Source organism: Macrobrachium nipponense, chromosome 14 (assembly GCF_015104395.2).
Source record: "Macrobrachium nipponense isolate FS-2020 chromosome 14, ASM1510439v2, whole genome shotgun sequence".
NCBI classification, from domain to species: domain Eukaryota; kingdom Metazoa; phylum Arthropoda; class Malacostraca; order Decapoda; family Palaemonidae; genus Macrobrachium; species Macrobrachium nipponense.
The window spans coordinates 77,752,118-77,778,840 of NC_087207.1; the positions used below are offsets into that span (position 1 = coordinate 77,752,118).

Sequence of the window (26,723 nt, forward strand, 5' to 3'; positions counted from 1 at the left end):
AGGTGAATTTTGTACGGCTTCAGAATGTGCACAAATTAAAAAAAAAAAAAAAAAAACCTCGGGGGTTGGGGGCGGGGCAGCGCCCCTTATCCCCACCCGATAGAGCTCCCTTACCTCGCCACACCACCCATACCATAAGTTCTAAATCTTTGCCCACCCCCTCCCCCCCTTCAAGAAAGATCTGAAATGACGCCACTAATCATTCTGTTATAGGACGGTCGTTCCTTGCTCAGAATCGTACTAACTAAGATGAATTGAAGAATTATTAAAGGGTTTCAACATTTAAGATAAACAAGTCACTTAATTAAATGTCAAATAGTATAAATTATTTTTATTCGTATATTACCGGGCAAAAGAAGGGTTGGGCCCTTCAGCAAAAATACATATGTGTAATTGATAATAAATTAATAACGATGAGAAAACTACTCAAAAGAACATGAATATATAAAATCATATTCAGTCTTAAAATTGTGTTGATCAAGAACGATATGAGACTGAGTTACGAATATTATTGCTTATATGAAAGTGAATATATATTTCATGCAAGAAGATGCACGTAATAGGTATATTATACAATAAACTTGTGGTCGTATTTGATAAGAGTTGTTATTCTTGAACAGTTACCCTTCTAAGATTGTTTTTCACCAAAGAAAATGTATACTAATGGTATACTATTTTAAATATCGTCCCCGTCCTAATTGTCTCGTGACGCTTTCAGCTTTCTTCCATAATTTTAATTACAATAGTGTCACTGTATCATAAATTCTGATAGGAAATGATACAGTGACGAAAATAAACAGACTCAAAATGCCGTAGCTGTCAAAAATTGACAATTGAACATCTGAGTGAGTAAGAGAAAAGAGAAGTCCGTTCAGTTGACCGTTAGCTGTGATAGAGTAAGGTGTGACATAGCGGCTCCTGTGTTCGGGTGTATGTATACACGGTGTATTTGTCGTCGTGTGTAGACTTAGAAAGGTATTTCTTTTTAATTCAAAGAGCTCTTCGCCGGAATGATACATCCAACCTAGTTAAACGCCCACGAGAAAAAATATCACTTTAGTGATTTAGGTTAACTTTTACTTGAACGCGTGATCGGGATTATAAACAGTAGCTGATACTCAGTTACTGAAGGTGAAGGAAGTTGAGAAATTACTGTTGTACTTCAACTGTGATTGTTTACGAAGACAGTCAATAACAATGATTATCAAGGGATTTCCGGTTGAACATCATCTTTCTGCAACTGCACCAGAACCAATAGAAGGCGCTTCCGTCGGAATCCTAGGTAAAGAATTTACTTCACGTATCTGATATATACCTGATAATAGAATATGTTCTTTCATTATGGCTGCTTATACTGTGCAGAGTCAGTAGTTCTGTCTCATCAAGACGTATTGTACAATAGTGTTTTTTTTTTTTCACGAATAATTGTTCAGTATAGGCCTATTTTTTTCGTTCCCTCCAAGATGTTTCATCCAGACTCAAAAGAGACGCCAACAGCAATCTGGCTTTCATGGCCTTTACCATGGCGTTGCTTGACACCGTCGTCAACATCGTGAGCATCATCAACGACAACAACAACAATAACAACAATAATAACAACAACAATAACAATAACAACAACAACGCCAACATAAATGATCTTGTTGGGATGAGCGAGTACGTATGAAATTTGTAGACGATTTTTTGTTTCAAGTGGTACAATGATTATAAGTTGAAGTAGTTACTCAGTTGTTTTGATGTTTATATACATACATATTTCTGAAACGAGTTTTCACTAATGCCAATTATGTCTTTTTTTCACAGAAATATGAACACGAACATGGTGGTAGGGAAAACACTCTTTCAGAGAGTCAGTCGATTTCTGCAGGACTCCGTGTCCTTCATCACTAAGCCTATTCTTACCTCGATTTCGGCTCTGTCCAGTTCTTTCTCTTTGAATAGTCCTACGACCTCTTCTTCTTCTTCTTCTTCTTCTTCTTCTTCTTCTTCTTCTTCTTCTTCTTCTTCTTCTTCTTCTTCCTTGAATACTTCTCCTTCGACTACCTCTCCACCAACCTCACCTTTCTCCTCTAAATTATCTTCTCAGTCTTTCTCTTCTGGAAAAATCCATTCATCCTTACCTTCCTCCTCATCTTCGTCTTTTTCCGCTCTTCCCCTCCTTCTTCCTTCTCTTTACCTTCCTCCTCTCTTTCTCTTTTTCCTCTTCTCCTCTTCTTCCTTCTCCTCTTCTTCATCCTTCTCCTCTTCATCCTCCTCCTCATCATCATCAGGCTTACCCTCATTCACCTCTCTATCGTTAAACAACGGTCAACCTCTGTTTCCTCCCAACACCATATCCAAGTACTCTTCTTTCGTGAATCCTTCCAACACAAGTGATTACCTTCCTCTTCTTGTCTAGAGGTCGTCTGGCTCTTCATTTGGTAAAAATTCGTCGTAAGGAAGATTATTGGTGTTGTGTATTAGCTTGCATGTGAGTTTGCGCATGTCGAAGCTCTGCTGTTCGACTGGTTCATTGTGGGTTGTTGTGATCCGGAAGGACCGGAGAGAGCCACGCTTTGGGTAGCAAGATGTAACAGGACGATTTCCATTCAAGCCAACGATTTTGGCTAACTGTGTTATTTACCCAGTTTTCCTGCAATTGTCCGTTTAGAGGCACTACAGGATCAGTTGATGTTTTAATTTAAGTGTGCATAGCTAATTTAAAGTGATATTATTTCAAAAGAGCGTTTGTTTCTTTTTTATGTAAACTGTATCCCTAAGGTTTTCTGTAAACACATGCATACACACATATATAATGTGTGCGTTTGTGTGTATTATCATGTGTTTTTCTCCCTGAGACTGGTGGCTTCGGATGTTATAGCCTTCCGATTTTCGGCAAGTCTTAAGATGTGGTTGCAAGTCCCTGCCCTTTTTCACTTGATCTGTAACAATGGAAATACTTTTCATAACTAGAGTGTTACCCTCTTGACGTATATATATATATATATATATATATATATATATATATATATATATATATATATATATATGATATATATATATATACATAGCTGGGGAGATTTCAGTGAATTATTCAATCAACTAAATTGGCTAGTTCTGACTAAAATTTAAAACAGAATGGGAGAAGGACGGGAAATTGCCGTTCCTAGACGTACTAATCATGAGAGAACAGAATCCGTTCACAGTATACGGGAAACCTACTTTCGCTGTTTTATATATTCATTTCTTAAGTTACCAAGATGCATTCGTAAAGATCATGATCGGGTGCAACCTATTCCTCAGGGGGCTTAGAATATGTTCAAATGGATAAAGAATTCAACACGACCCACCAATACCTAATGCAACTGCTTTACCCACCATACATTATCGAGGAGGCTATAAATAAAGTGATTACAATATACCTACTATAGAGGTCCAACTCCCAATAGACAAATAGACTTCAGTAGTAAAATAAAAATTCCGTACGATGAAAACATCCAAAAAGCCACAGAGCACCTCAGGTCGAATAATCCTTCATTTTCCATTATCCCAAAATATATCGGGAACTCGCTCATTAACGTACACCTAAATAAAAGAGGAGAAGCTGGAGTTTACAAGATACCGTGTAGCAATTGTAATAGTAATGAGATTTACGTTGGGGAAACCGATAGATCGGTAGATTCATCTCGCAAAGATTAGCAGAGCACGAAAGATCAGTACGTTATGCATCAGAGAATATACATATTAGGGACATTGGCCATACTATGAACTGGAGTGGGGCGGAGCTGGTTTTCAATAGTAGCTGTCTGTACAAAAGGAAGATGCTGGAATCTACTATCATCACTGGGAATCGGATGACATCGTCAAACTAATCCTTAGGCCGCTCCTCAAGCAGGTGTCCAAGAACATCCGACCGCCAGACGGGAGTCAGTGAGGCCAAAATTCATCAGAGAATAATAGATTTTAATTTCTACCCTTCCTTGGTCACCAATAGAGACTTACTGCCACACCTACATATGTTTTTGTATATATACTCTTGTAAGACATCCCATGTCCATATCTTACCAGTGATCAGGAGCACAGGAGGTGCTCGAAATTTATGGTTGCAACGTTAAAATAGATTTTTATGGGCCTTTTATCTTCACATTATACCGTTAAGTAGTTATATAGATAACCATGGTATAATATATACTATAAATATATATCTATATATATATATATATCTATATATATTATATATATATATGAATAACTTGATCACGAAGTATATAAAACGTGATGCTATGTATAAATAAAGGTTTTTTGCCACGAAGGAAAAAATGAAAAAGCGAGATAGCCAAGTACTTTCGGTCCTGTTCGGACCTTTTACTGAGGCAAAGGGTCCGAACAGGACCGAAAGTACTTGGCTATCTCGCTTTTTCATTTTTTCCTTTGTGGCAAAAAACCTTTATATACATATATATATATATATATATATATATATATATATATATATATATATAATATATATATACTAATATAAGCAATGGTCTCACTATTATGAATGGTATGCTAATATGTGTACGGCAAAAACTTTGGTTCTATGTATGTAGCAACATTGTAGCATGAATTGAAATTGAAAATGCCTCCCTTCAAATAGGTTATTGTCACAAACTGGTTCAGTGTTTTTCACAAGATTTCCCAAGCACACTGAGATGATGTTTTCGAAAATATTTTTATCCCCAAACTTAAAGAAACCTGTGACTGACTTTTCAGGGTACTGATTAGCTCATCTGCTTAAATGCATGCTTTTGATACGTATGTATATAATGTAAGAAAATGGGAATATTAAATAAAACTGTATTTCTTTCCTTTAGTTTTTATTCCATTTATACATAATATTTGACACATTAATCACTCGAACTTCCGAGTTACCAAGTGATGCTATTTTGGATAATGGCAGCAATATAATAAATGCAGTGCATATCCAAATAATATGCGACAAAACACTTAGCACAAACACATAAACTAGCAGAGAAATAGCCCAGCGTGACCTCTCAGTAGTGAGGACCGATGCACACTGTGTTTTGTGTGGTCCTAGAGCCAGTTTGAGCCTGCCAAACCACTGCTCTAGAAACTTGCTGTGCTAAATGATGGCCTTGTTCTTTATAAATATTGTATATTTAGGAAAATACTAATAATGATTAAATTATTAATTCCACATTCCACCCCCTGGGACAGAAATACAATTACTTCACTTAGTATTTAATATCACTTTTGACATCAAACTCGTCAATTACTCCCATCAAATAGGCTATTCCTTGTCACAGAAGACCACTCAAATGTACATTATCCCTGATATGTGTTAATTGTATTAATTTATTATCGACCTGACATCAAAGCGTTGAAATCTTTGACACAAAATTTTCGCTACAAATTTCGCAAACCAATCAGTCACAACGCTTAGTCTTCCATAGGACGGGGACGGCCTAGATTCAAACAAAAGTACCGTAATATAGCATACATAATGGTCACCAAATCAACGTACGCTCTTCAGTGAAGTATATTGTATGTACTACCTCTGCTCTGACATTCTAACCCCAATCTCCATTCGGCCCAAAGGAGGTAGAAATCTGCCGCGTCAGCTCATCGTCACTCAAATCAAATTTGAATCCGTCCCTGCAACCCTTCTCGTTATGGCCATGGCGGAGGAAGAGAGGCCACTAGGCCGAACCGTTAGGCGTCAGAACTTCTCACTTGTTAGCGTTGTTATGCAGATGCATCGTTATTAAAACTTGCACCGCGATCACGAGCCTTTTCAAGAGTCATTTGCAACGGGGTTAATGTGCCTCTGTACTGTTTAGGTTCGTTGTAGAGTTAACGCCTCCCCGCCAGTTTAGTGTAACTTCGGTGTAATTGGGTGACGCCTGCTACCTTCTTTTGAGGGGACAGTCGAGTGACGCTGGCATTTGGATAATTAGAAAGAAAGATGAAATAGCCGCGATGATTATATTGCTTTATCCGCCAGATGGCCGGTAATTCGTTATTTTTATTCCTCGTTCTTTACGTTGAGATAGTTTATCAATCGTCTGAGAAACAATGGATTAGAATATATGTCTGAGAGAGTCGGATAAAATCTTTATCTACAAGAAAAAAAAACGACAGAAAAATAGGATTCACAAGTTTTCGTAATTGGTTCTTTTTGTCATTGACCCTCAGCTTGAGGGGGACCGGAAACAACCAGTTAGACTTGCCCGTCAAGTAACGGGCGTTTATTAACGGTCGGGAACAATCTGGCAACTTTATCATTTTAGCCAGAAATGGGTTCTGGAATTCGGGGTTCCACTCTGTTGCTGACACAGCCGTGACCGTGTCTAGGACGTCTATTGCAGCTAAACTGTTATGATAAAACTTATAACGCTAACTGTTATTACGCTTGACGGTCATGAGAAACAAAATTTCACGTAGGAAAAAACAGTCGGCGCTTACAAGTATATTATTATTTTATTCTTTTAATTTTTATTTTATTATTTTGCATTTTTATTTTTTTATTTTTTATTATTTTGATTTTGATTTTGATATTTTATTATTTTTATTTTTATTATAATTTTATTTTATTTCAATTGTTAATATTTTTTTTATTTTACTTTTATTTGTATTTGTATTCTATATATACAATCATACGTTCAGTGAAATTTTATGAGATTACAAATTCCCCAGCTCATTCAAAATTATAACTATTCACAAATATGTACGATGACATGAGTAGGAATTAGTAGTCATGGTAGCAGAGGAGTTGGGGAGGGGGGGGGCGTTGGGTGCCCACGAGGCGCAGAAAAATAAAGAAGTAATTCCTTACTGCGATTCTCTTGATATCCCTATATATCATCTGCTAATGATATATCCATATCTCCAATCTGTATTCATTCTCTTCATTAAGATTTATTTCATTATTCCTATCTATTCAGCTTAAGTTTCTCCCATTTGATGTCTTTTCCATCTTTCTTTAGTCATTTCGCTATACTGAGTATTCTTTGGAAGCTTGAATTTCAAGGCAATGGCCCTTTGGTGGGCTTGTTCCATATGAATATGGTTCATCTTCCGAATATAATAATAATAATCTGCTTAGTATAAATTATACTTTCATTCTAAGAAGAATTCGTCTTCTTTGCATCTCTGTCTACCGCTCATCTCCTTGCCTGGTTCTACTAGGTCTTGAAGCCTTTCTTCTGCTTCTCTTTGATTGCAAAACTGTCTCGTCCTCTGTATCGCCGCCTGCCTATCACATTGCATATGTCTTATGGTGCTTTTTTGTATGCCTTCTTTCTGCAATTTCCATCAAAACCTTTTGCTTATATCCCTGTCACTTTTTGGGTCCTTTTAGGATTATAATAATAGTCATTAGTGTTGTTTCTGCTGCTGTCAGAATTCCAATCATTCCGTTTAAACGCGAGTATTATTGTTTTGTAAGAAAAACATATTTTCAAGTGCTTTGCCTTAAACATTATCTTCTAATCCCAGTTCTTAGTGTTTAATCTTGGAATTCATGCTTTGCTACCTCTCACAAAAAAATGAGCTCTCTCTCTCTCTCTCTCTCTCGTAATCCCCTTATCACTGGCAGGATATATGAATATCGTCACCCATCATATAGTTTCTTTTCATAGTTCTGTTATTTTTAGTTTATCATCTATAGATGTTTTCTTTCCCGCTTCTCCTCTTCCGTAACGCTGACTGAAACCATTTACTGTTGCAGACTACCCAACAGGTAAAATGAAACTAAACAGAGTGCGTAATGTTTATTTTTAATGCCGTTGTTGTACTTGCAAGACACTAGCAAAGATAATTGTATCAATAAACAGTATTTCTTGTAATCGTAACGTTCGTGTTAAAGAAAACTTACACAGATCAGAAAGCGCTGAATAGCGAATACATAATTAATGACACAGAATGTTATTGATTAAATATGTAGGTTTTTATCCCATTATAAAACCACTTATTTCTTTGACTGCTGTCTTGGATTAACGTGGGTGGCTGCTTCGTATTTGAAGGAGTGTGTTCTCAGGTCCAACGAAATTTGTAAACGATACATTTACATAAATCTGTTTTCATTGCTATTAAATATTGTATCGTTATTCATATTCCATTTTTCCCATCTTATCTCAAGAAGTAATTTTTTAAAGAAATTAGACAGTGTTTCCTAATTCCTTGACCCAACGTTCAAAGGTTTTTACTATACTTGCTCGTCTTAGCGGTCGGTTTTAAACGATTGCGTATTATTTAACAGGGAAATAGTGCAACTTAGATTTGCAGTGAATCACTATAGTAAAGTTATGTATTACCCACTAAGAAAATGATCAGAGGGAAAAATAAGAAAATGATCAGAGGGAAAAATTGTGTTCATTCTCAAGAAGGTTGCAAAAATCCACTTCACACTTAATCAATCAAATTGTTATGTTTCCTTCACAAAGCTGAAAGCTAGAAAAAACGCTTGTTCCAGTGGTGTTAACAAATGAAAACACTTTTTTTTTTACGAATTACGTAATATATCTTTATGAAAAAAATCCTCATTGCATTGTTTTATGTTCATTATCACATATTATTAGATTCAATCAGAAAGTACCCATGCCACTCTTGTTTGAAGTGCTCAATACTGTCATAGTTTTTAGATTTACTGAAAGGATTCACAGATGTGAGATAATGTCTGGTTTTGCTTGAGAAATCCCCGTCATCAGTATTCACTATCGTCTTTGGGACGTCTTTGGTGACTGGATTAGTTAACGCCTCGACTTCTACAGCCATGGACAACCTGTCAAGCTGAGAAAGCAGTTCTATAAAACTCGGAGAAACATCCCGACGTTTCTTTGTGTTGTTGTTTTCGTTGCTGTTGTTGTTATTGTTATTGTTATTGTTGTTATTGTTATTATTGTTGTTATTGTTGTTGTTAATGTTATTTATGACGTTGATGATTGCGTTGAACACCACCAAAAGGAAATTCAGAAGACTGAAGACAGAGGAACTTCTCTGGCTAATGTGGCGGGTTTTGGTGGACGCTAACGCTCTTCCGCTACCCGCTCTGAAAAAGGAATCGGAGTGTTGTTTCTCTTTATCAGGTTCCACCGATCTCTTCTTCTTCTTCCTATCTCTTTCCTTATTGCGGCAGTGCTTCTCACCGTTATCCAGGTCTTTATATCCGTTGTCATAGCCCTCGCAGTTGACAAAATCATCAGGAGAATCAAGCATTTCCGTGGAAGAGAGTGACCTGGAAAGACTCTTACCATTCATGTTCACATTTTCGTTGAGATTGTTGTTATTGTTGTTATTATTATTGTTATTGTTATTGTTGATGTTGATGTTCTGGTTGATCAAGAGGAAGCTGTTCAGCAACAGCATAAGAAAACTTAGAAACCCAAACAGAGGGAAAGCTCTTTTGGTTCTGGAGTGCAATCTTTTCTTTGACGAATTTCTGCTCACTGTACTTCCTCTCATATGCGCCTGCTTTTCAGGGGGCGTCTGTCCCATCTGCTCCAGAAGGCTGAAAAAAGCGGACGTTGGATTTTCAAAAGCGTTTTCATCTGAGGGAGGTCCTTCAGTCCATGAATTGTTCACTAAGATCTGGGTGACTAACTCTTCGATGAAAGATTGGAGTCCTTTTACCGGATGCAAATCGACTTGACCAGTGGTTGTTGTCTTATGCTGTGGCTGTTCGACTATCATATTATCAGTGTCTGGTTTCCAGTTAAAAGCGGCACCTGATTTAGCGAAGTCGCCTCCTTCATCAGCATTTTCGAAGCTCAAAATGTCCGTTCGGAAATCACTCTTGAATCGGGGCGTTTTCCTTAGTACGATCCCACCATCAGCGTCTAGACAATTCGTCACCACAACAAGAATACAAATGAAATTAGGGAATACCCTGGTCCACATATCGAAAGGCAACTGGAGTATCACTCGAGAAGGAGAACTGAAACTGCCGGAGGAACATGTACCAAGGACGCAGTCCCTCTCGCTCAAGTAGCAATTATCAAGTGGGAGGAGCGAAGGTTCCTTTTATTGCGCACTGTGGGCTCACAAACAAAAGCCAGTGGTCGAGCTGACGGTGAGTCTAGCGCCTTTGTGGAAAGTGTTACCGTTTTCCTTTTTTTTTTTTTTTTTTTTTTTATTTTTTTTTTTTTTTTTTTTTTTTTTTTTTTTTTTTTTTTTTTTTTTGCAGCAGATGCATATACGTATTTGTACGTGCACAGAGTTGTTTTAGTACAGTTTGTGTGTTGCCCTTCTGTCTTGGTTATTCTTACTGATTTACATACATACATATGCACTTTCCCACACAGAGACCCGTGTATACATCATACATATTAATATATAATAATAATATAATATATTATATATTATTAATATATGTCCGTGTGTGTTTGTTGTGTAATAAATATAAATATTAATTACATATGTATATATATATATATATATATATATATATATATATATATATATATTATATTATTATATAATATTATAATTAATATTAAAATCAGTGCTTGAATGAAGAGCATATTATTTAGTCCGATTTCTACGGAACTCTTTTATTGCTGATATATATAATTATATATATATGATTTGAATAACACTGCCTATTTACTATTTCCATCGGTATTTTTTAATTCTCTATTTCCTTCAGTTATATTAATTAATTTCCATATAGGCATCCCATTCATCAACTGCTTGTCGTAGTAATTTAAAATCGCTGTCTCTTCCATATTAATTCGAAGTCACTTTAAACCACAGTAATTAGTACTCAGAGAAGCTGGACTGAGGATGGAAAAGTCTGACTGACAGGTAGACGGAGAAAACGATTGAAATGTCAGAGTATTTAGGTTTTAGTGTTAAGTCTAGGTGTTAACGGACTAGGTGAGTTTACGCTAAACAGTTGCTAGTTGCCGTATATTTCTGGAACTAGAGCCTTGCAACATACGCGGGTCTCTCTCTCTCTCTCTCTCTCTCTCTCTCTCTCTCTCTCTCTCTCTCTCTCTCATCACGAGTGTGTAGTGTAGGCTCCAACTTAGATAGGTAAGATAAATATCATAAAGTCCTTAGTCACGGTAACGTCTTTAAATATATATTATATATATATATAGTATATATATATATATATAAATATATATATATATGATAGATAGATAGATAGTATACATATATATAATATATGTGTGTGTATGTACGTGTTTATGGAAAATATACATACTCACCTATAGGAAAAAGTAAATATTTAAAGTATCGCCTTTGGACACTGACAGGAAAGACACCTCAACCAAACCGTACCCATTCCGTGTGAAGAAAAAGATACCAAGAGAGAAACAAAACATTGTTCATATATTATTCCTCCTGGACGACAAACCCTCATGTCAGGATGTAAGGCAGCGAGTTCCAGAGTTCAAAAATAAATTAAACGACCGACCAAGGAAGGTGATGATGCTTTCCGCCTTTTCATTCCCAGACACTTAACAGTTGACCTTCCATACCTAGCTGTATGTACTCATAGGCCTAGCTTATAGTAACGACCCAAGAACTCTCGTGATAATTAGCTATATACAGATCTAAAATATAATTAAATATTCTGCGAAATCTATAGATTTCCTTTCCCTAAACATATCTCTAAATATAATTAAATATTCTTTGAAATCTGTAGGTTTCCTTGACACATGTGATGAAAATTATAATTTATGGGTGCAATGCCACTGTGAAATTTACCATAATTTATAGCAACTACGTACTATAACGGATCTATCTTAAATCAACAGGTTTCCAGTAACTGAAATAGATGCGCAATAAACTAAAAACCCCTTAATCAATGTTACCTTCCAAGTTGCAACAGCCACTTTGAATTATCTCGGACCTTCGTCAATGAGTCTAAATCGAAATCGAAGAAGGGCAAGGAATCGAGACTCGAATTAGGCCTAATACTACGTCCATTATCGTTGTTGTTGTTATTGTTGTTGTTGTTATTGTTATCATTGTTGTTGTTGTTGTTGTTGTTATTGTTGTTGTTGATGTTGATATTCTGTATGATGAGGAGAATGCTGTTTAGAAGGAGCATGAGGAAAGAGAGAAACCCGAACAGAGGAAAGACACGACCCGTGACTGCGTTCTCATCCTTGTGACGCTTCTCCTGGATGGCGCCCAAGAGCGTCACAGTGACGTCAGCTGCTACGCCTAAAACTTTTGACAAGGGAGGACCCGTTCTTGAGTCAGCATCCTTTACACTCGGAGTTTTGTTCAGACTTTCCAATGTCGAATTTTTGTGTGTAGAAATTGAAGGTTTTCTGCTCTTGATAACATCCTCCTTACGAGGACTCTCTTCCAAAGAAGTCAAGTTCAAATCCTCATGTGATGTATATTTAATCAGAGAAACTGAAGGATTTCCATAACTCACAGAGGCATCCTGACTTGAATCATCCTCTAGTTGGGGCTTTACAGGTTCCATAAATCCATTTTGAGCTGATAGACCAAAATCATGTCCAGGGAATGAACTGAAAACTTTGAAGGCACCTAGACCACCTAGAGGGATTCTGGATACATCTTGAGACGGAGGATAATCAGGAATGGCTGGCAGTCTCTGGCTGACATATTGAGGCACTTGATAATTATCTTTCCGAGCTGAGATGTGTGAACTTTTCATTATAATGGTGATGAAGGTCGCGGCCCTAAGCCATTGCCTGCAAATAAAGTGAGTCCTGTTAGGATTCAGTAGATGAACAGGTTAATGAATTACACCAGCTTTATACAGCTGTTATTTATTTATACATTTTTTATAGACTATTCAAACTGTACTAGGGCGGATTTATTGAGTTTACAAAGGATTTTCGTTTATAAGCATGTAGAAGATTGAAGGTAATAGAGGTAGACAAAGCAATTGTAAAATGAGGAATTTAGTGAAGAAAAACGTAATTGTTTGAAGTTCAGTTACAGAACAGAGGAGAAAGAGACATTTAGCAGTAAATGAGAAAGTAAAGTTATGAAGACAAAACTAAGATGGAAAAATTAGGATGTGAAGGAATCACTGGGCAGAATCAGAGGCAGGACTTGAGCGGGAAAACTAAGATGTGTTGGTTGGAGGGCAGAAACGCACAGGGAAAGGTTGTGAAGTCAATGGATTATGCAGAAAAAAGATGCAATAAGGATACATGCTAACTGAAGAGATCATAGTCCTTTATCACTGGACATGATATTTAAAGTTCTTGGTCTGGAGGATTTTTTTATTCAAGAGTAAATAGGTTTAATGTATGCATGAGAAGACTGATGGATATAACTATTGAGGATGTCAGAAGGGATAGCAAGAACAGGAAAAATGGCGCGCGCGCACGCACACACACACACACACACACACACACACACACACACATATATATATATATATATATATATATATATATATATATCTATATACTATTTTGAATATTGTAGAAGAATGTCATTGCTTCCTATGCAGAAGGTGAATAATGGGGTTCCCATTTGAGAAAGTAAGAACATAACAAATCGGTTAATTACTAAAGGCCAGGCAATGTTGGTGAAAATGAGCTTTAGAGCATCAAGTGTTTATGGTGAAACAATTGGAAGATGATAAGTTTGAAGTGAAAATCAGTGTGGCATAATGATTTTGGGACTAATAGCTCCAACTTGATATTTCACTTGCATGCAACATCCACACTCCTTTTCAAATCCAGCCTTAGCTTCCTTAGATACTACAGGTTTCATCCTTGTCTTTCTTCGCCTTCGTAGCTTCAAGTACCTTGTGGTTCAGCTCTCCCCTCATTCTACCATTATCTGTCATATTTACTCTAAAATACTTTCATGAATCAATGGCTTTCAAACTTCCACCATTCATATTTACTATTTACATCCTAAGCAACTGTTGTCTTTCCTGCTCTAATGCAGCATATTGTTGTGCAAACGGGCAATTTTCGTGTTTTTTTATGATACAATTCCGAAAAAATCTGTAGTTCTCCGTGAAATTTCAATTTTGTGAAATAATCACAATTATAAAGAATGAAAGATTGTGGACAAGAGCAAATACATCACTACATTAGATTTACTCTTTCTGGTTCCAGGTTTCAGCAACGATGAATTGTAAATTGTTAATTTACAGATTGCAAGTGCCATAAAAAAAATTTATTTACAGATTGCAATTGCCATAAAATGCTTTTTTTAATTTACAGATTGCAAGTGCCATAATTATTTGTTATTTACAGATTGCAAGTGCCATAATTTTTTAAGTTACAGATTGCAAGTGCCATAATTTTTTTTGCAAATTTACAGATTGCAAGTGCCATAATTTTTTTATTTACAGATTGCAATGCCATAATTTATTTGTTATTTTACAGATTGCAAGTGCTATAATTATTTACCTATTTACAGATTGAATACCTATTTTTTTTTATTTACAGATTGCGAGTGCCATAATTTTTTCTTGCAAATTTACAGATTGCAAGTGCCATAAAAGGTGTGTGTGTGTGTGTGTTTTTAAATCCACAGATTACAAGTGCCATAAAATGTAATACTTTTTTTATTTACAGACTACAAGTGCCATAAAAATTTTTGGTAAATTTACATATTCCAAGTGCCATAAAAATTGTGTGTTTTTTATTTACAGATTGCAAGTGCCATAAAAATGGGTCAATTTTTTGGGCAAATTTACAGATTGTAAGTGCCCTAAAATATGGTGCAGATTTTTTGTTATTATTAGTGAACTGTCCTACGAAAAGACGAGAAGAAATCAGCTAATATTAGACGAGACGAGTGCATACCTGGTCAGTCATCCTTCTTAGTGCACCTGAATGATTATTTCTTTAGATTCTAATGATAAATAAATCGTCTGGCTCTGAGGTTCTCAGAAGAGGTACTGAGCTCTCTGACGTCTAGTCTTGCGCTCCTACCCATCCCCCCACCACCTCCTCCTCCCCCTCCTCCGTTCATGATCACGTTGTTGTTCTGGTTATTGTTGTTGTTGTTGTTATTGTTATTGTTGTTGTTATTGTTATTATTGTTGTTGTTGTTGTTGATGTTGTTGACGACGTTGATGATGGCGTTGAAGACCACCAGGAGGAAGTTGAGGATGCTGAATGTCGAGCTGGCCGCTTGGCCGTAGCCCGAATCCTTCTTGGAGATCCTGTGGTCTGGTGGACGCGCAGTCCGGAGGGTCGTAAGTGACGTGGTTGCAAAGGTCGTGGCGTCGTCAGTCGTCAGTGGAAAGGAACCGCCGGCATCAGTCGGTTCTCCGAAGTTAAAATCGTCCTGGGTTTTCAATTCACTTCTGCTAATTTCACTGTCATTCGAACTCTTTGGGTATACTTGAATTACTTCGAGAGATTGCCTCCTATTGTCGTTGGGAATATCTCTCTTAATTCTAAGTGGATTGTCCAACTCCTTTGAGGCATAAGCGAAATAATCGTTTGCAGTATCTCCTTGAGTTGCCATTATTTCGTTATTCTGCACTGTGCTTCCTTCGTCTGCCATATATCCTTGAACGGCCACTATTCCATTATTCTGCACTGTGCTTCCTTCGTCTGCCATATCTCCTTGAACTGCCACTGTTCCATTACTTAGCACTGTGGTTCCTTCATTATTTGCAACAATCTTCTCCAAACTTGACATGATAGTTTCTTTAAGATATGGCATTGCCCTCCCTCCATGGCCTGGAATATCTGGAAATAAATTCTGATTGAGATTTGGAATTAAATTCTTTTCAAGGTCGTGGATTGTTTTTTCAACATCCGGAACTATAGTCTTCTCAACAGTTGAAACTATAGTTTCCTCAAGGTCTGGAATGATCTTTTCTAAGCCGGGAATGATAGTCTTTTTAAGATCCGGAACCGCCTTTGCTCCAGGAGCTGGAAATATGGTCTTGACAACATTCGGAATGAAAGTCTTCTCAAGATCTGGAATGATTGCCTTTTCAAGATTCTGGATTGTCTTTTCAAAATCTGGGACTATTGTATTTTCAACGCTTGAAATTATAGTCCCCTCCAGATTTGGAATGATCTTTTCGAAGCTTGGAATGAGAGATTTTTTAAGATATGGAATTGTTATTTTTAAAAAACTTGGAGCAGTTGTTGTTTGGACGTCTGGAAATGTGGTGCGTCTTAAGCCTTGATTTGTATTTCTCATATCTAGGTTTGCTTTGGTGCGAGAATAATCATATGATGGAATATTGTTATTAATAAACTGGGCCTCCTCAAGGTATATCCCTGGAAAGCTGTCATTCTCCACCTGGTTAGATGTGCCTTTGCTATCCGAAGAAATTAAGTAAGGGGGCCTTTGGTCGATTTGGGCAAATGTTGAAGTCTTTGGACTTACCAAGCCACAGTTAGCTCTTGAAATGAAAACTAACATGAAAGAATAAACGAAGATCACATTCTGTTTCACTGACCTTGTCATTTTTGCAATCGTGAATGCAGAGCAGAGCGATGATACTTTTCAGTTAACGAGATTGTACATCGACGACGACGTTGAATGGCTTCTGCTGAATGACTTTTCATAAAGACACTGGCAGCGAGTTTCCAGTCACTTCACTTTGTTACTTTCGTTTCAATTTCGCCTCTACAGAGTCCGTTGAATTTCCAGACACATCCTTTCACGAGCATTCTTTACGACGCCAGAGAACCCTTAATCAATCAGTCAGTCATTCAGCAGAGTCTAAACTCAGAAGTCTGCGTTTCACCCATGAAACGACACAGAACTGACTGAGGTGGGTGCTACTTCCAAGGTTCCCAGGGTCGATCTGACGATGGTAGGCGCCGCTTCTCCGGAGTGCAGAGCGTTTTGCAAAGTCATCGCCTTTCAAGAGGCACCGTAACGGAATATTACCAGGCGTGTGATCGCATAGGTTGTGGCAGAATCCCCTTCGTAGTGGAACTAAAAGTCTTTGGGACGGATGAGACAAAACCAGGATTCTTTCGACTAAATTTTGAACATGAGACGAAGAGCCGTTTTCGACCGCCTTAGCAATGGAACCTTACACACACACACACACACACACACACACACACACATCTATATGATATGGTCTTTATAACATTCGGAATGAAAGCCTTTTCAGAATATGGGACTATAGTATTTTCGACGCTTGAATTATAGTTATAGTGTTATAGTATGTGCGTGTGTCATTTTCTTCCATTTCGAGGACAAATAATAAACAAGGTCATGACCACTCGCATTTAGGATGCAAAAGGTTAAAAACCTTATTTTCTGCTTTTGAAATGAAATGTCATAGGATTTGGAATAAGAGGAGGACATTTGAATATGTGACCGTATCAAGAACGAACGATTTAAAACAGGTTTTATTTGATTTGATTTAAAGACGCCAAATACGAGGCTAAAAGAAGAAGAGGAATTTGTTACACATGAAAGGAATAAATGCAAGAAAACTTTGAGGTATTGTAATATACAATGATCAGCTTTTAGGTCAGAAATAGGACGAACTGAGACAATCGTGCAAAAGTATCAGGCATTTTTATCAAGAAAAGATGGTAATATAATTTTTTTCCTCGTAACTGGTATTTTTGAATTTGTGCCTGTTAGTTAGGTTCATTAAACAAGGGGTTAACCAAACGTAAATCTATTCTTGTCCACCGTTACACGGAAAAAAATTAAAGAGTATAAACCGTATGTCTATTCTTAATCTGTAGGAACTAATTAAGAATTTTTGATTCAGTATAAAAAAACAATTATATTCTAGAAGAATTTATTTTTATAAGCATAATATGACAATGATACATTCTTTGCTAAAGCAGCCTTTAAAATTTTGTTTTCTTCGGGGAGATTAACTGGTCAATCGCATATCCGTTCAGTCATTCGCATCCTTAATCAACTGACTTCTGTCCACTAGAAATACGTCAGGTTACCATTTTCTGTTATTGTCACGTTTCCTTCATATTAGGTTCGAGTCAATACAATTTATTTATTATTTTTTCATGAAGAATTCTCTTGTAAAATGTTCGGCCCACAGAAAATGGGATGCACTTGAGAAACATGGTAAATCTTGGATCACTTTGTTATCCAGTCAACTAGTGAACATTGATACTTAGATTCACAGCTTCCACCCTTTAAACCCAGCATCCTTGCATCTCTGAGCAATGAGGGAGGGAAGTAAGAGTCTACAGCAGCTCTGGTAGATAATCTGTAAAAAAAAGAAAAGCCAAGTTGTGACTGGACACACAAGCAGAATTTCGTAAGTGTCAAAATTACCTGAAATGTTAAATTCTGATTCCACGCCTCACTAGAACATGGAACCTTTTGTCATGACCATGGATTCTTGTATCTGCAGTTCATGACAGTTTAAGAGACGTTTGCCAGAGGTTACAGACAAGTTTGATTGACATCTTTTGTGTTTAGGTTTTTCTTAAAAATATGAAAAAAAAGCGCCTGTATTTGTGAGGAGGAAATTTATATATACTGAATTTTTAAAAGAAAGTAACCACGACTTCTCACATAATCACAAAGAACTCACATTAGGAAAGGTCATTTCAAACAGCAATGAAACAGTGTTCATCATGATTCTTACCCAGAGAAGCTCTGGAGAAAATAGTCAAGTTCCGAAGCAGAAGAGGCAGTTGCAGCAGCAACTCTGGATGTCTCGCAGATGACTCTAGGAGCGCAGGAGACCAGAGACCTTGGCAAGTGGAAGCTCTTCTGGGCGGCCGCCCTCCTCTTGGCAAGACGTTTGGACTTCCAAGAGCAAGAGCAGCGTTTAGTCGAGTTATTAGACCTAGACCCGAAAGCCCGACCAACAATCATGTTGTTGTTGGTGTTGGAGTCCATGTTGCTGCTGACGTTCTCGTTATTGACGTTGTCGTTGTTGTTGTTCTCGTTATTGTTGTTGTTGTTATTGTTGCTGTTCACGTTGGCCACGGCGTTGATCAAGACGTTGGCAGTCACTACGCTGAAGGTGAGGAGAGCAAAGACGTTGCTCCCACCGCCTCCTGAAGGAGAGGAAGGGGCGGGACAAGGGTCCAGTTCGTGCACTGAGCCGTCGTCCTTCAGCGGCATGTACTGGTATCGGTTGTTGTTGGCTTCAGCCACCATGAAAGGAGTGTGGGCGGTGGTGGAAGGTGGTCTTCCTAGGAGTCGAATCGGCAAGTACCGTCTAGGTCTATGGTTTACGCCAATGTCATTGCCCATCTTATTGTTAATTCTAGTTTGGTTACTTCCCTCCACTGCTTCATGCGCAGTTTCCTCGGAAAAAACGCTAATAAAGGTATTTGAGATCACTGATTTTATTAAACTGTCATTTTTACTCGAGTGAAACTGGTTAGAAATTACTTCTGAGTCGCAGAGCATAACGCAGAAGCACAATACCAATAGAGCAACAAAATGGGTCATCATTCTGAAATGAAAAGGTAAATTTCAATTCCCAAATGCAGTGATATTCGTTTTGAAGTAAAATGTGCATTTTGAATAGAGCCACGGCTTGACCTTAATAATCAATCAATAGAAGTGGCACTGAAGTAATGCTTGCAATAAACTATTTTCAGTAGAATAAAATACATTTAATAAATGCAACACATAACTAAACAAGTGACAATTAATGTAACACAAAAAGCATACTCTCCAGACTGCGGTCGATAATAATCGATAATTGAATATAGATATATACCCTGTTTACAAAGTTAAAAGTACTAAAGTCACTATTAGGTATATTAAATACACAAGAGACAAACGTCCTTACGCAGTGCTGTAGAAAAAGGCTTCTTACAACAGAACAGGTCACAGTTAATAAATGTAGCATGTAATCAAATAAATTGCACTTAAATTGTAGCACAAGTTATACAGTGTTTTCCAGACTGCACTCGATGAACGACAATTAAATTTCGATATGCACTATTTGCACAAATACACAAGTGACAGATTTCTTTACACAGTGTTGTACATTGCAGCTTCAGAAGTAACACTCAAGCTCGCGTATGATATAACTGTACTCCTCCCCTTTAGAGCTGCAGTAAGAAGGGAAAAATGGAAAGAAGAAGAAGAAGATTATAACACCACCTGTTTATGTCACGTTTCTCAGTAGAGGCGGAGTCTGGGTCAACTACCAGCTGGCCAACTCTTCGGTGAAGTTTTGCAAACAGTATTGTACTAGGTCTAGGTACGTGGAAGAGCTCTCTCTCTCTCTCTCTCTCTCTCTCTCTCTCTCTCTCTCTCTCTCTCTCTCTCTCATGTGGGGGAGGAGGAGGAGGAGGCGTGAACTTCACGCCAGCTCCTTTGAATATGAGACTAACGGTACAAGGAGATACGGTCAAATCCACTTAGTCGCAAGTGATTGTCGAGACTCATTAGTGCCCTTATGGCTAAAGTGTTAAATTCGTCACTTCGTTCCCATGCTTATAATTCTGGGTAAAGAGGAATTAACATATATTTCTCGTGGTTAAGTCTGGCATCATTATTTTTTATCGTATGCTGTTAATGTCTTCCAAAAGAGCTTCGGGAATTCTGAAATTATCCTCTGTTTAAACGGCAATTTTGTCGTTGCCTGAGGAGAGAAGTTCATTGACATATTTCTTCTCTCTCTCTCTCTCTTCTCTCCTCTTCTCTCTCTCACTCTCTCTCTCTCTCTCGTAATGAAATAGCTTGCTCACATGACAGAAAATCACTGTTATTACATTTGCCATTCTCTCTCTCTCTCTCGTAATGAAATAGCTTGCACACATGACATAGAACCACAGAAAATCACTGTTATTAATCGATAATATGTAACTGCTGTACCAAATGAATTATATATATATATATATATATATATATATATATATATATATAATATATATATATATATATATATATCAAAAGGTGCGAACATGTAGACATCAGAGGGTTACCGAAACTCAGTAGAACAGTTAAGGAGTTTATTATGAGATACGTTTCGTGTCATCCTGACACATCATCAGTCTGTAATGTAAAATCAATTCACATTTATAAAAAAATATAATTATAGTTTACATGCTATTTAAAAGGAAAACATAAAATACTAAAGTTATTCATAAAAATACTAAAATTATTTACAAGGTGACATTAAAATTGTAGAAATTTAGGATTAAATAGGAATATTAACCTTAATAAAGCGAAGGACAAGAAAGGATGATGTGTCAGGATGACACGAAACGTATCTCATAATAAACTCCTTAACTGATCTACTGAGTTTCGGTAACCCTCTGATGTCTATATATATATATATATATATATATATATATATATATATATATATATATATATATATATATATATATATATATACTATGTCTCGTGGTTTATTAAGGTTTGGTCTATTTTGTTCATCAAGGTCTCCTTTCCTTTAAAACTTCGAGTTAGAATTTTAGATATTTATTCCCTCTTAATGTTGTTTATGCAGTTAGCTGTGTCTGTCACGACGCTCAAGTGAAATTAGACTCAGCAGTGATTCTTAAATGGTTGTAGGGGGTCAGTAATTCATCCTATAGATCTTGACAACAACGATAAAGATCAGGACTTTACAGTGGTTGAATTGATTGAGGGCTGAAGGACTGTAAAAGACGTGTAATTTTTGTATGAAATTATATATGTAAGGATATGATAATTCTGTGTAAACGAGTTTCGTGCTGTTATCAAAATGATCTTTTTGCTCATGCACGTGTACGGTAAATTCAAGCAAAATTTAGAAAGGGAAATGGAGCATTGAAAACTATGAAGGAAAAGTGAGAGTACAACTTGCCTTCAAAACGTTGTTATGGACTTTCGTACAACGAGTATGGGCACATGAGGTTATTTCAACATGTATTAGTTCTCATACGTGTAAGTGCTGTCATCTAAAGCAACAAAATATAGGGTAGCCTGTAAATATTACTCCCACTCTCTCTCTTTTCGTTTTTCTTAAACACCAAGGTTATAAAATTCAACTCTTTCACATTTCCATAACACGACTAATTCCAAGAGGCGGATCTTGCTGTTTCTTTGCTCATTGACCATTCTTCTCTCTGCTTTGCTTTTCATTATCGCTTCCTCGGGAGTAAGCCTACAAGACTACTTTTTTGTTGTTATTGTTGTTCTTGCTGTTGTTATTTTTGTTGGAGGGGTAGGAAAGGTCTAAGGAAAAGCCTAACAAGGCCTGAAAAAGGTGTTACAAATACAGGAATTTTAGGATAGCGTTTTTATCATTTATTAGAATGAAAATGTAAAAAATAAATAATGTCATGTTAAACAGTACAGAACAATTATTTCCCATAAAATATGGTGTATTGATTTTAATTTTCGTCGGTGAAACAACGCGCTATTTGACCGTAGATTTTAGCACGACCCCCGAGTGAGCTGGAGGTCGGATCACGCCATTTCTTTATTCCATTTGACCTAACTTAGAAGAAGCACTAAGTTGTTTCTCCGGTCGACTTTCAGATAAAGGAGAATGCTCACGACAGCTTAGTATCGAGGATGGATAACACAGGGCACTGGAAATGCCCACAGCCTGGGGTAACAGGATTCTCTGATCCATATTCCTTCTGTAACACGTAGCTCTTCCCTGCCCTTCTTATAAGAGAGTAGCTTGCCATTCTGAAATAGGAAATAAACCTCTTCATTATTATTGTATTTATTATCATTACTTTATGTAAGCTAGATTATTCACTGTTCAATTTTCCCTTGCTGTTCTGAGGAAATGTTTATACTTCCGATTTGTCCTATTCCAATAGTCGCTCTTATCTTGTAATATAAGTCCTTAAGCACCTAAGAAGAGAGAGCCATTGGCGGTTATGTAATATATATCACTTAAGTAAGTCTTTTTTACCTTATATTCCAACTAAATTTGGGCTGTCCTCCCATCTTGGTCTTTCCAGAATAATTAAAGTAGAAAAATAATGTAAAGTAAATACGTATATAAAAGGGCCACAACTGGTATTGTCTTCAGTTACAGAATTTTGAATCGTTGTTCTATGTACTACTACAATAGTTTTTTTTCTGTATTATCATGAGTTTTACGTGTTCATTTTTAGTATTATGATAGTTAAACTTAATAATCATTAAAATAGATACTTTACGAAATATTAGATGACCTTTGAAGTCATACGGGCCCTGATAATAATAATAATAATAATAATAATAATAATAATAATAATAATAATAATAATAATAATAATAATAATAATAATAAATGAACTACCAAAACGAAAATGATTGATTCCGTAATAAGAAATCTCAACTGTAGAAAAGAGTGAAAGGTATTCATCAGCATTTCGATCAAAATACTTGCCTCATTATTCTCAAGAACATCAAGTTCACCCCACTGCTGTAATGCATTTCTAACTCTTGTTCACAGAAGAATCGTCGAATACAGAATCCCAACCAGTCCTCTTTATGACTCGTATTATTCATCTCATTTTCTGAGTCGAAAATCAAAGACAGTTTTTGAAAAAATGAACCGGAGTTTTTATTCTTGGTGGGTAAACGAGTCGCGCTCCTTTTGGTTTTGCAAGAGCAGCTATCTCTGGGCGATTTCGTCTTATTTTCCGTCAAGTTTTGGTTTCCTAAGGTAAGAACATACCCACCACTGTGATCACCGATCTCAAATGCCCCGTTTTCATACGAGTCTGAGCTCTGTGATTCGAAATGTCCAACTGCCCTGTGGGAGATGAACTCTCTCGGTTGCGTTTCATCAGACGAGAGGCTTCTTCTGCCTCCAAAGGATATTGTGTTGGGGCGTGAGGTCACAGGGCGTGCGTTGGTTAACGTAGGAAGTCCGTCACTTCCCAGATCTGCGTTGGCGTTGTGCTGACCTACATCGTTTATCCTGACGGGGACGACGTTTCTCACTGGGGCGTCCGCAGCTCCTCCAGCCCCATCACCAGCTGCATTCAGGTCGTTGTTATTGTTGTTGTTGTCGTTGTTATTGTTATTATTGTTATTGTTGTTGTTGTTGATGGCGTTGATGACATTCGCGACCGTCATGCTCAGAGACACCATCATCCCGAGGAAGCCGAAGACGGAGAACTTGGGTGTCGAGGGCGGCGATGGAGGACAGTACTCTTCGGTAACCTCGTTGGCGTATGAGTCTAAGGCTACGTAGTCGTACGCACGTTTCCGTCGAGGCTGTTGTGGCCCTTTGGAAATCGACATCGAATAAGGTGAACTGTTCTTAACTGTTCTTCGTGTCAACGTTGTTTCCGTAGCCGGGATACTTCCGAGATAATATCTTCCCGAGTTTCTGGAAAATATGTACCCCAAAGAGGAGGTAAAAATGTATCGGTAAATGTTCCTTTTCCGACCTGGTCGATTTGACTGATTTCGTTGTCTCCAGAGAACGTCAGATTGCTCCGGTTTAGACTGAAATATTCGATGTTATCCATGTTTTCGGTTTTGGATGTTTCACCAAGATGACCCACAGACTCCTTCCCACATCTCAGAATGAAAAGAACCCAAAGAAGGTCGTCTTCCGTGTCGTGGGCATCATCAGGCGTTCTGAAATGAAAAGTGGAAATTTATTATACAAAATGTCAATTTCTTAATTTACACGAAGTCTTTGTATTCCAGAAAACCAGCTTTTTAAATTTATGAGTACTCTGAAACATCAGAATATCATAACTTAACTCAGCAACCATTCTCTAAAACTTGCGAATATTCGTTTTAAATTCCCTAAATTTACACAAGTAGTCTTTTGAGCTATTGAAACATCGTCATATTCAAACAAATCGTTAACATTATAGTAAGTAGCTATTCAAGGTAATGTGCTATTTAGTCTACCTCACACTTCGTTTAGCCACAAGCGGCAGGAGTTATTGTCGGTATGTCTAGTCTTAAGGATACATCTAGTGTTAATGCAGCGTATTCCATTCTTACTTTTTATCTTAGCTGAAAGGCAGAACAACTTTTCATTAGACAAACCGAATCTTCAATTACACTACTGCCAATGGTTAATATCAATTGCAGCATGATGTCTGGTAAAAATTCGGCCTCTTATCCTTATCCTATTTCCTACACCAACTAATACTCTTTTGGTTTCTTCATTAATTTGTCGTTAGAATAAAAACAAATAACGGTACCAAGAGTATAGCCTCATCCATATTCTTCACTATATCCTAAGAGTCTAGAGTTTTGTTGACCGCAAAGATGAATGCAGTCAATGTTATTATCTAAATTTTATTATCTAAATCGTCAATGTTACTATTTTGTCATCATTTTTCATGGGGGGGGACGTGCCCAGGTGCCCGCCCCACCTGGATCCGCTAATGTTTGAATCATCCTTACACTGGATATACTCTGCTAACATTATCACGACAACTCCATCCTTTTTCCTTTATATTTTCACTTTTCTCAAGTTATTAGTTTCCTTACAACAAAGTTACTAACGTATAGATTCAATCATGGTAAAATCACCGATAGATTCTGATCAAATAAACAAACAAGTCAGTATCTTCATCAAGGTGCCTCACGCTTCACTGTCTACATTTCACTTTACGCAGACATTGATGTATAGTAAACCTGAAAACTTTTCTTGAAAGCTTACATCATCGTATAACAGTTCCCACTTCATAACTTACACATAAGCGAAAAACAGACGTGACTCGCGTGTAACGTCATCTCGTCTCCGAGATAGCGTAAGCTCCCTTTAACACAGTCAACTGGTTACTGAAGAAGACCGCACCGTAGACTGGGAATCTGGAACTTAGACATAGACTGATGAGAGAGAAGTACACCAGCACAACAGCTGGGAGTGTGTAACGGTTCTTGTGTTCAACTGACACAGTTGAAGGATTCGTTCAGTCTGCATGGCACAGAAACTCAAGGTGCGTTCAGTTTGCGTCGCATAAGGGGTTTGGAACAGTGTTCGGTTCCAACCCACAACCACAAGAGCTTAAGGTGCGTTCAGTTTACAGCGCATATTTTGTTAGAGGGTGGGAACCGGGGTGGGGTGCGGGCGGTGTTACGGGTTGGAAGTTGGGGTCCTGCATTACAAATCGTAACACCTGCATAATGCATACCCCTGATGAATTCGAAACACCCACATTTTGAGGTGAAATCAGCGACGTATTTTGCATACTCGAATCAAACCATATAAAAGAATATTTCAGTATTTTGAAGAACAGAAACATTCGTATTCATCGTAAAGACAGTAGTAGTTTTTATAAATCTTATCCGTTTTTCGAAGGATGAGAAAAGTTTAAAAAATTTAACAAGGTAAAACTTAGCTGAAATAACCGACTGAGCTCATATTAACCTGTGCAAATTATTTGAACAATATATGGAGCCAAAAATTGATTATGTAAAAGGAGTCATCACTGTTATGGTTGACACTATTATATATATATATATATATATATATATATATATATATATATATATATATATATATATATATATATATATATATATATATATATATATAACATTTATATAAATAAATTCTTTCAATGCAGAGAAATTTATAGTTTTTTTTTTTTTTTTAATTCAGTGATGTCATATTTCATATTTATCTTACTAATTCACTACTTTTGAGCAGTGGCGTCGTGAGGGTTGCTGGCGCCCGGGGGCAAAGTCTTTTATGGCGCCCCCCAAAAGGGGGGCGACCGTTGGGAGGGGGGACTATTTTCATTTGAGTGTGCTAATCTTGGCAGGAAATGTTTGCCTTCATTATTTTAGATATATTGTGTTGAAAAAAAAAAAACATTCTAATTTGCATAATAATATTCTGGAATGATAGAACACAAACCGAATTTGCAAACTGAAATAGTTTATTTTACATATAATAGATATTATTGTAAGTAATTAAT

At 37.1% G+C, this 26,723-nt stretch overlaps 5 protein-coding genes across 6 annotated transcripts; 1 reads left to right on the plus strand and 4 right to left on the minus strand.

Moving 5' to 3' along the window:
* The first annotated feature begins 747 nt into the window (after window positions 1-747).
* LOC135226277 (putative uncharacterized protein DDB_G0291812) lies at window positions 748-2,929 on the plus strand. The gene is made up of 3 exons (XM_064265719.1): window positions 748-1,282; window positions 1,464-1,656; window positions 1,804-2,929. The coding sequence occupies exons 1-3, from the start codon at window positions 1,198-1,200 to the stop codon at window positions 2,396-2,398; spliced, it is 873 nt and encodes a 290-aa protein (XP_064121789.1). The 5' UTR covers window positions 748-1,197; the 3' UTR covers window positions 2,399-2,929.
* A 5,618-nt stretch (window positions 2,930-8,547) lies between these two features.
* Window positions 8,548-9,879, minus strand: LOC135226278 (putative uncharacterized protein DDB_G0277255). Its single transcript, XM_064265720.1, has one exon. It carries the CDS (start codon window positions 9,877-9,879, stop codon window positions 8,548-8,550), a length of 1,332 nt encoding a protein of 443 aa, XP_064121790.1.
* A 1,261-nt stretch (window positions 9,880-11,140) lies between these two features.
* On the minus strand, window positions 11,141-16,708 carry LOC135226327 (putative mediator of RNA polymerase II transcription subunit 24). 2 transcript variants are annotated; one of them, XM_064265759.1, is made up of 2 exons: window positions 16,373-16,708; window positions 11,141-12,662 (listed from the first exon to the last, which is right to left on the minus strand). In XM_064265759.1, exons 1-2 carry the CDS (start codon window positions 16,378-16,380, stop codon window positions 11,801-11,803), a joined length of 870 nt encoding a protein of 289 aa, XP_064121829.1. In that variant the 5' UTR covers window positions 16,381-16,708; the 3' UTR covers window positions 11,141-11,800. The 2 variants fall into 2 exon arrangements, with proteins under 2 accessions (XP_064121829.1, XP_064121828.1); XM_064265758.1 differs by having other exon boundaries at window positions 14,751-16,708.
* A 1,151-nt stretch (window positions 16,709-17,859) lies between these two features.
* Window positions 17,860-19,321, minus strand: LOC135226328 (1-phosphatidylinositol 3-phosphate 5-kinase-like). Its single transcript, XM_064265760.1, has 2 exons — window positions 18,506-19,321; window positions 17,860-18,121 (listed from the first exon to the last, which is right to left on the minus strand). The coding sequence occupies exons 1-2, from the start codon at window positions 19,279-19,281 to the stop codon at window positions 17,989-17,991; spliced, it is 909 nt and encodes a 302-aa protein (XP_064121830.1). The 5' UTR covers window positions 19,282-19,321; the 3' UTR covers window positions 17,860-17,988.
* A 3,875-nt stretch (window positions 19,322-23,196) lies between these two features.
* On the minus strand, window positions 23,197-25,676 carry LOC135226279 (homeobox protein 5-like). Its single transcript, XM_064265721.1, has 2 exons — window positions 25,494-25,676; window positions 23,197-24,414 (listed from the first exon to the last, which is right to left on the minus strand). The coding sequence occupies exon 2, from the start codon at window positions 24,070-24,072 to the stop codon at window positions 23,197-23,199; it is 876 nt and encodes a 291-aa protein (XP_064121791.1). The 5' UTR covers window positions 24,073-24,414; window positions 25,494-25,676.
* Window positions 25,677-26,723: the final 1,047 nt, after the last annotated feature.

Bases quoted from the DNA above. Each gene is read 5' to 3' on its own strand.
- LOC135226327 (XM_064265758.1), bottom strand. From the start codon at position 16,380: ATGACAAGGTCAGTGAAACAGAATGTGATCTTCGTTTATTCTTTCATG.
- LOC135226278 (XM_064265720.1), bottom strand. From the start codon at position 9,879: ATGTGGACCAGGGTATTCCCTAATTTCATTTGTATTCTTGTTGTGGTG.
- LOC135226328 (XM_064265760.1), bottom strand. From the start codon at position 19,281: ATGCTCTGCGACTCAGAAGTAATTTCTAACCAGTTTCACTCGAGTAAA. The intron at 18,122-18,505 runs GTAAGAATCATG...TTTTTTTTACAG, and splicing joins TTTCTCCAGAGCTTCTCTGG to ATTATCTACCAGAGCTGCTG.
- LOC135226279 (XM_064265721.1), bottom strand. From the start codon at position 24,072: ATGTCGATTTCCAAAGGGCCACAACAGCCTCGACGGAAACGTGCGTAC.
- LOC135226277 (XM_064265719.1), top strand. From the start codon at position 1,198: ATGATTATCAAGGGATTTCCGGTTGAACATCATCTTTCTGCAACTGCA. The intron at 1,283-1,463 runs GTAAAGAATTTA...GTTCCCTCCAAG, and splicing joins CGCTTCCGTCGGAATCCTAG to ATGTTTCATCCAGACTCAAA. The intron at 1,657-1,803 runs GTACGTATGAAA...TTTTTTTCACAG, and splicing joins GATCTTGTTGGGATGAGCGA to AAATATGAACACGAACATGG.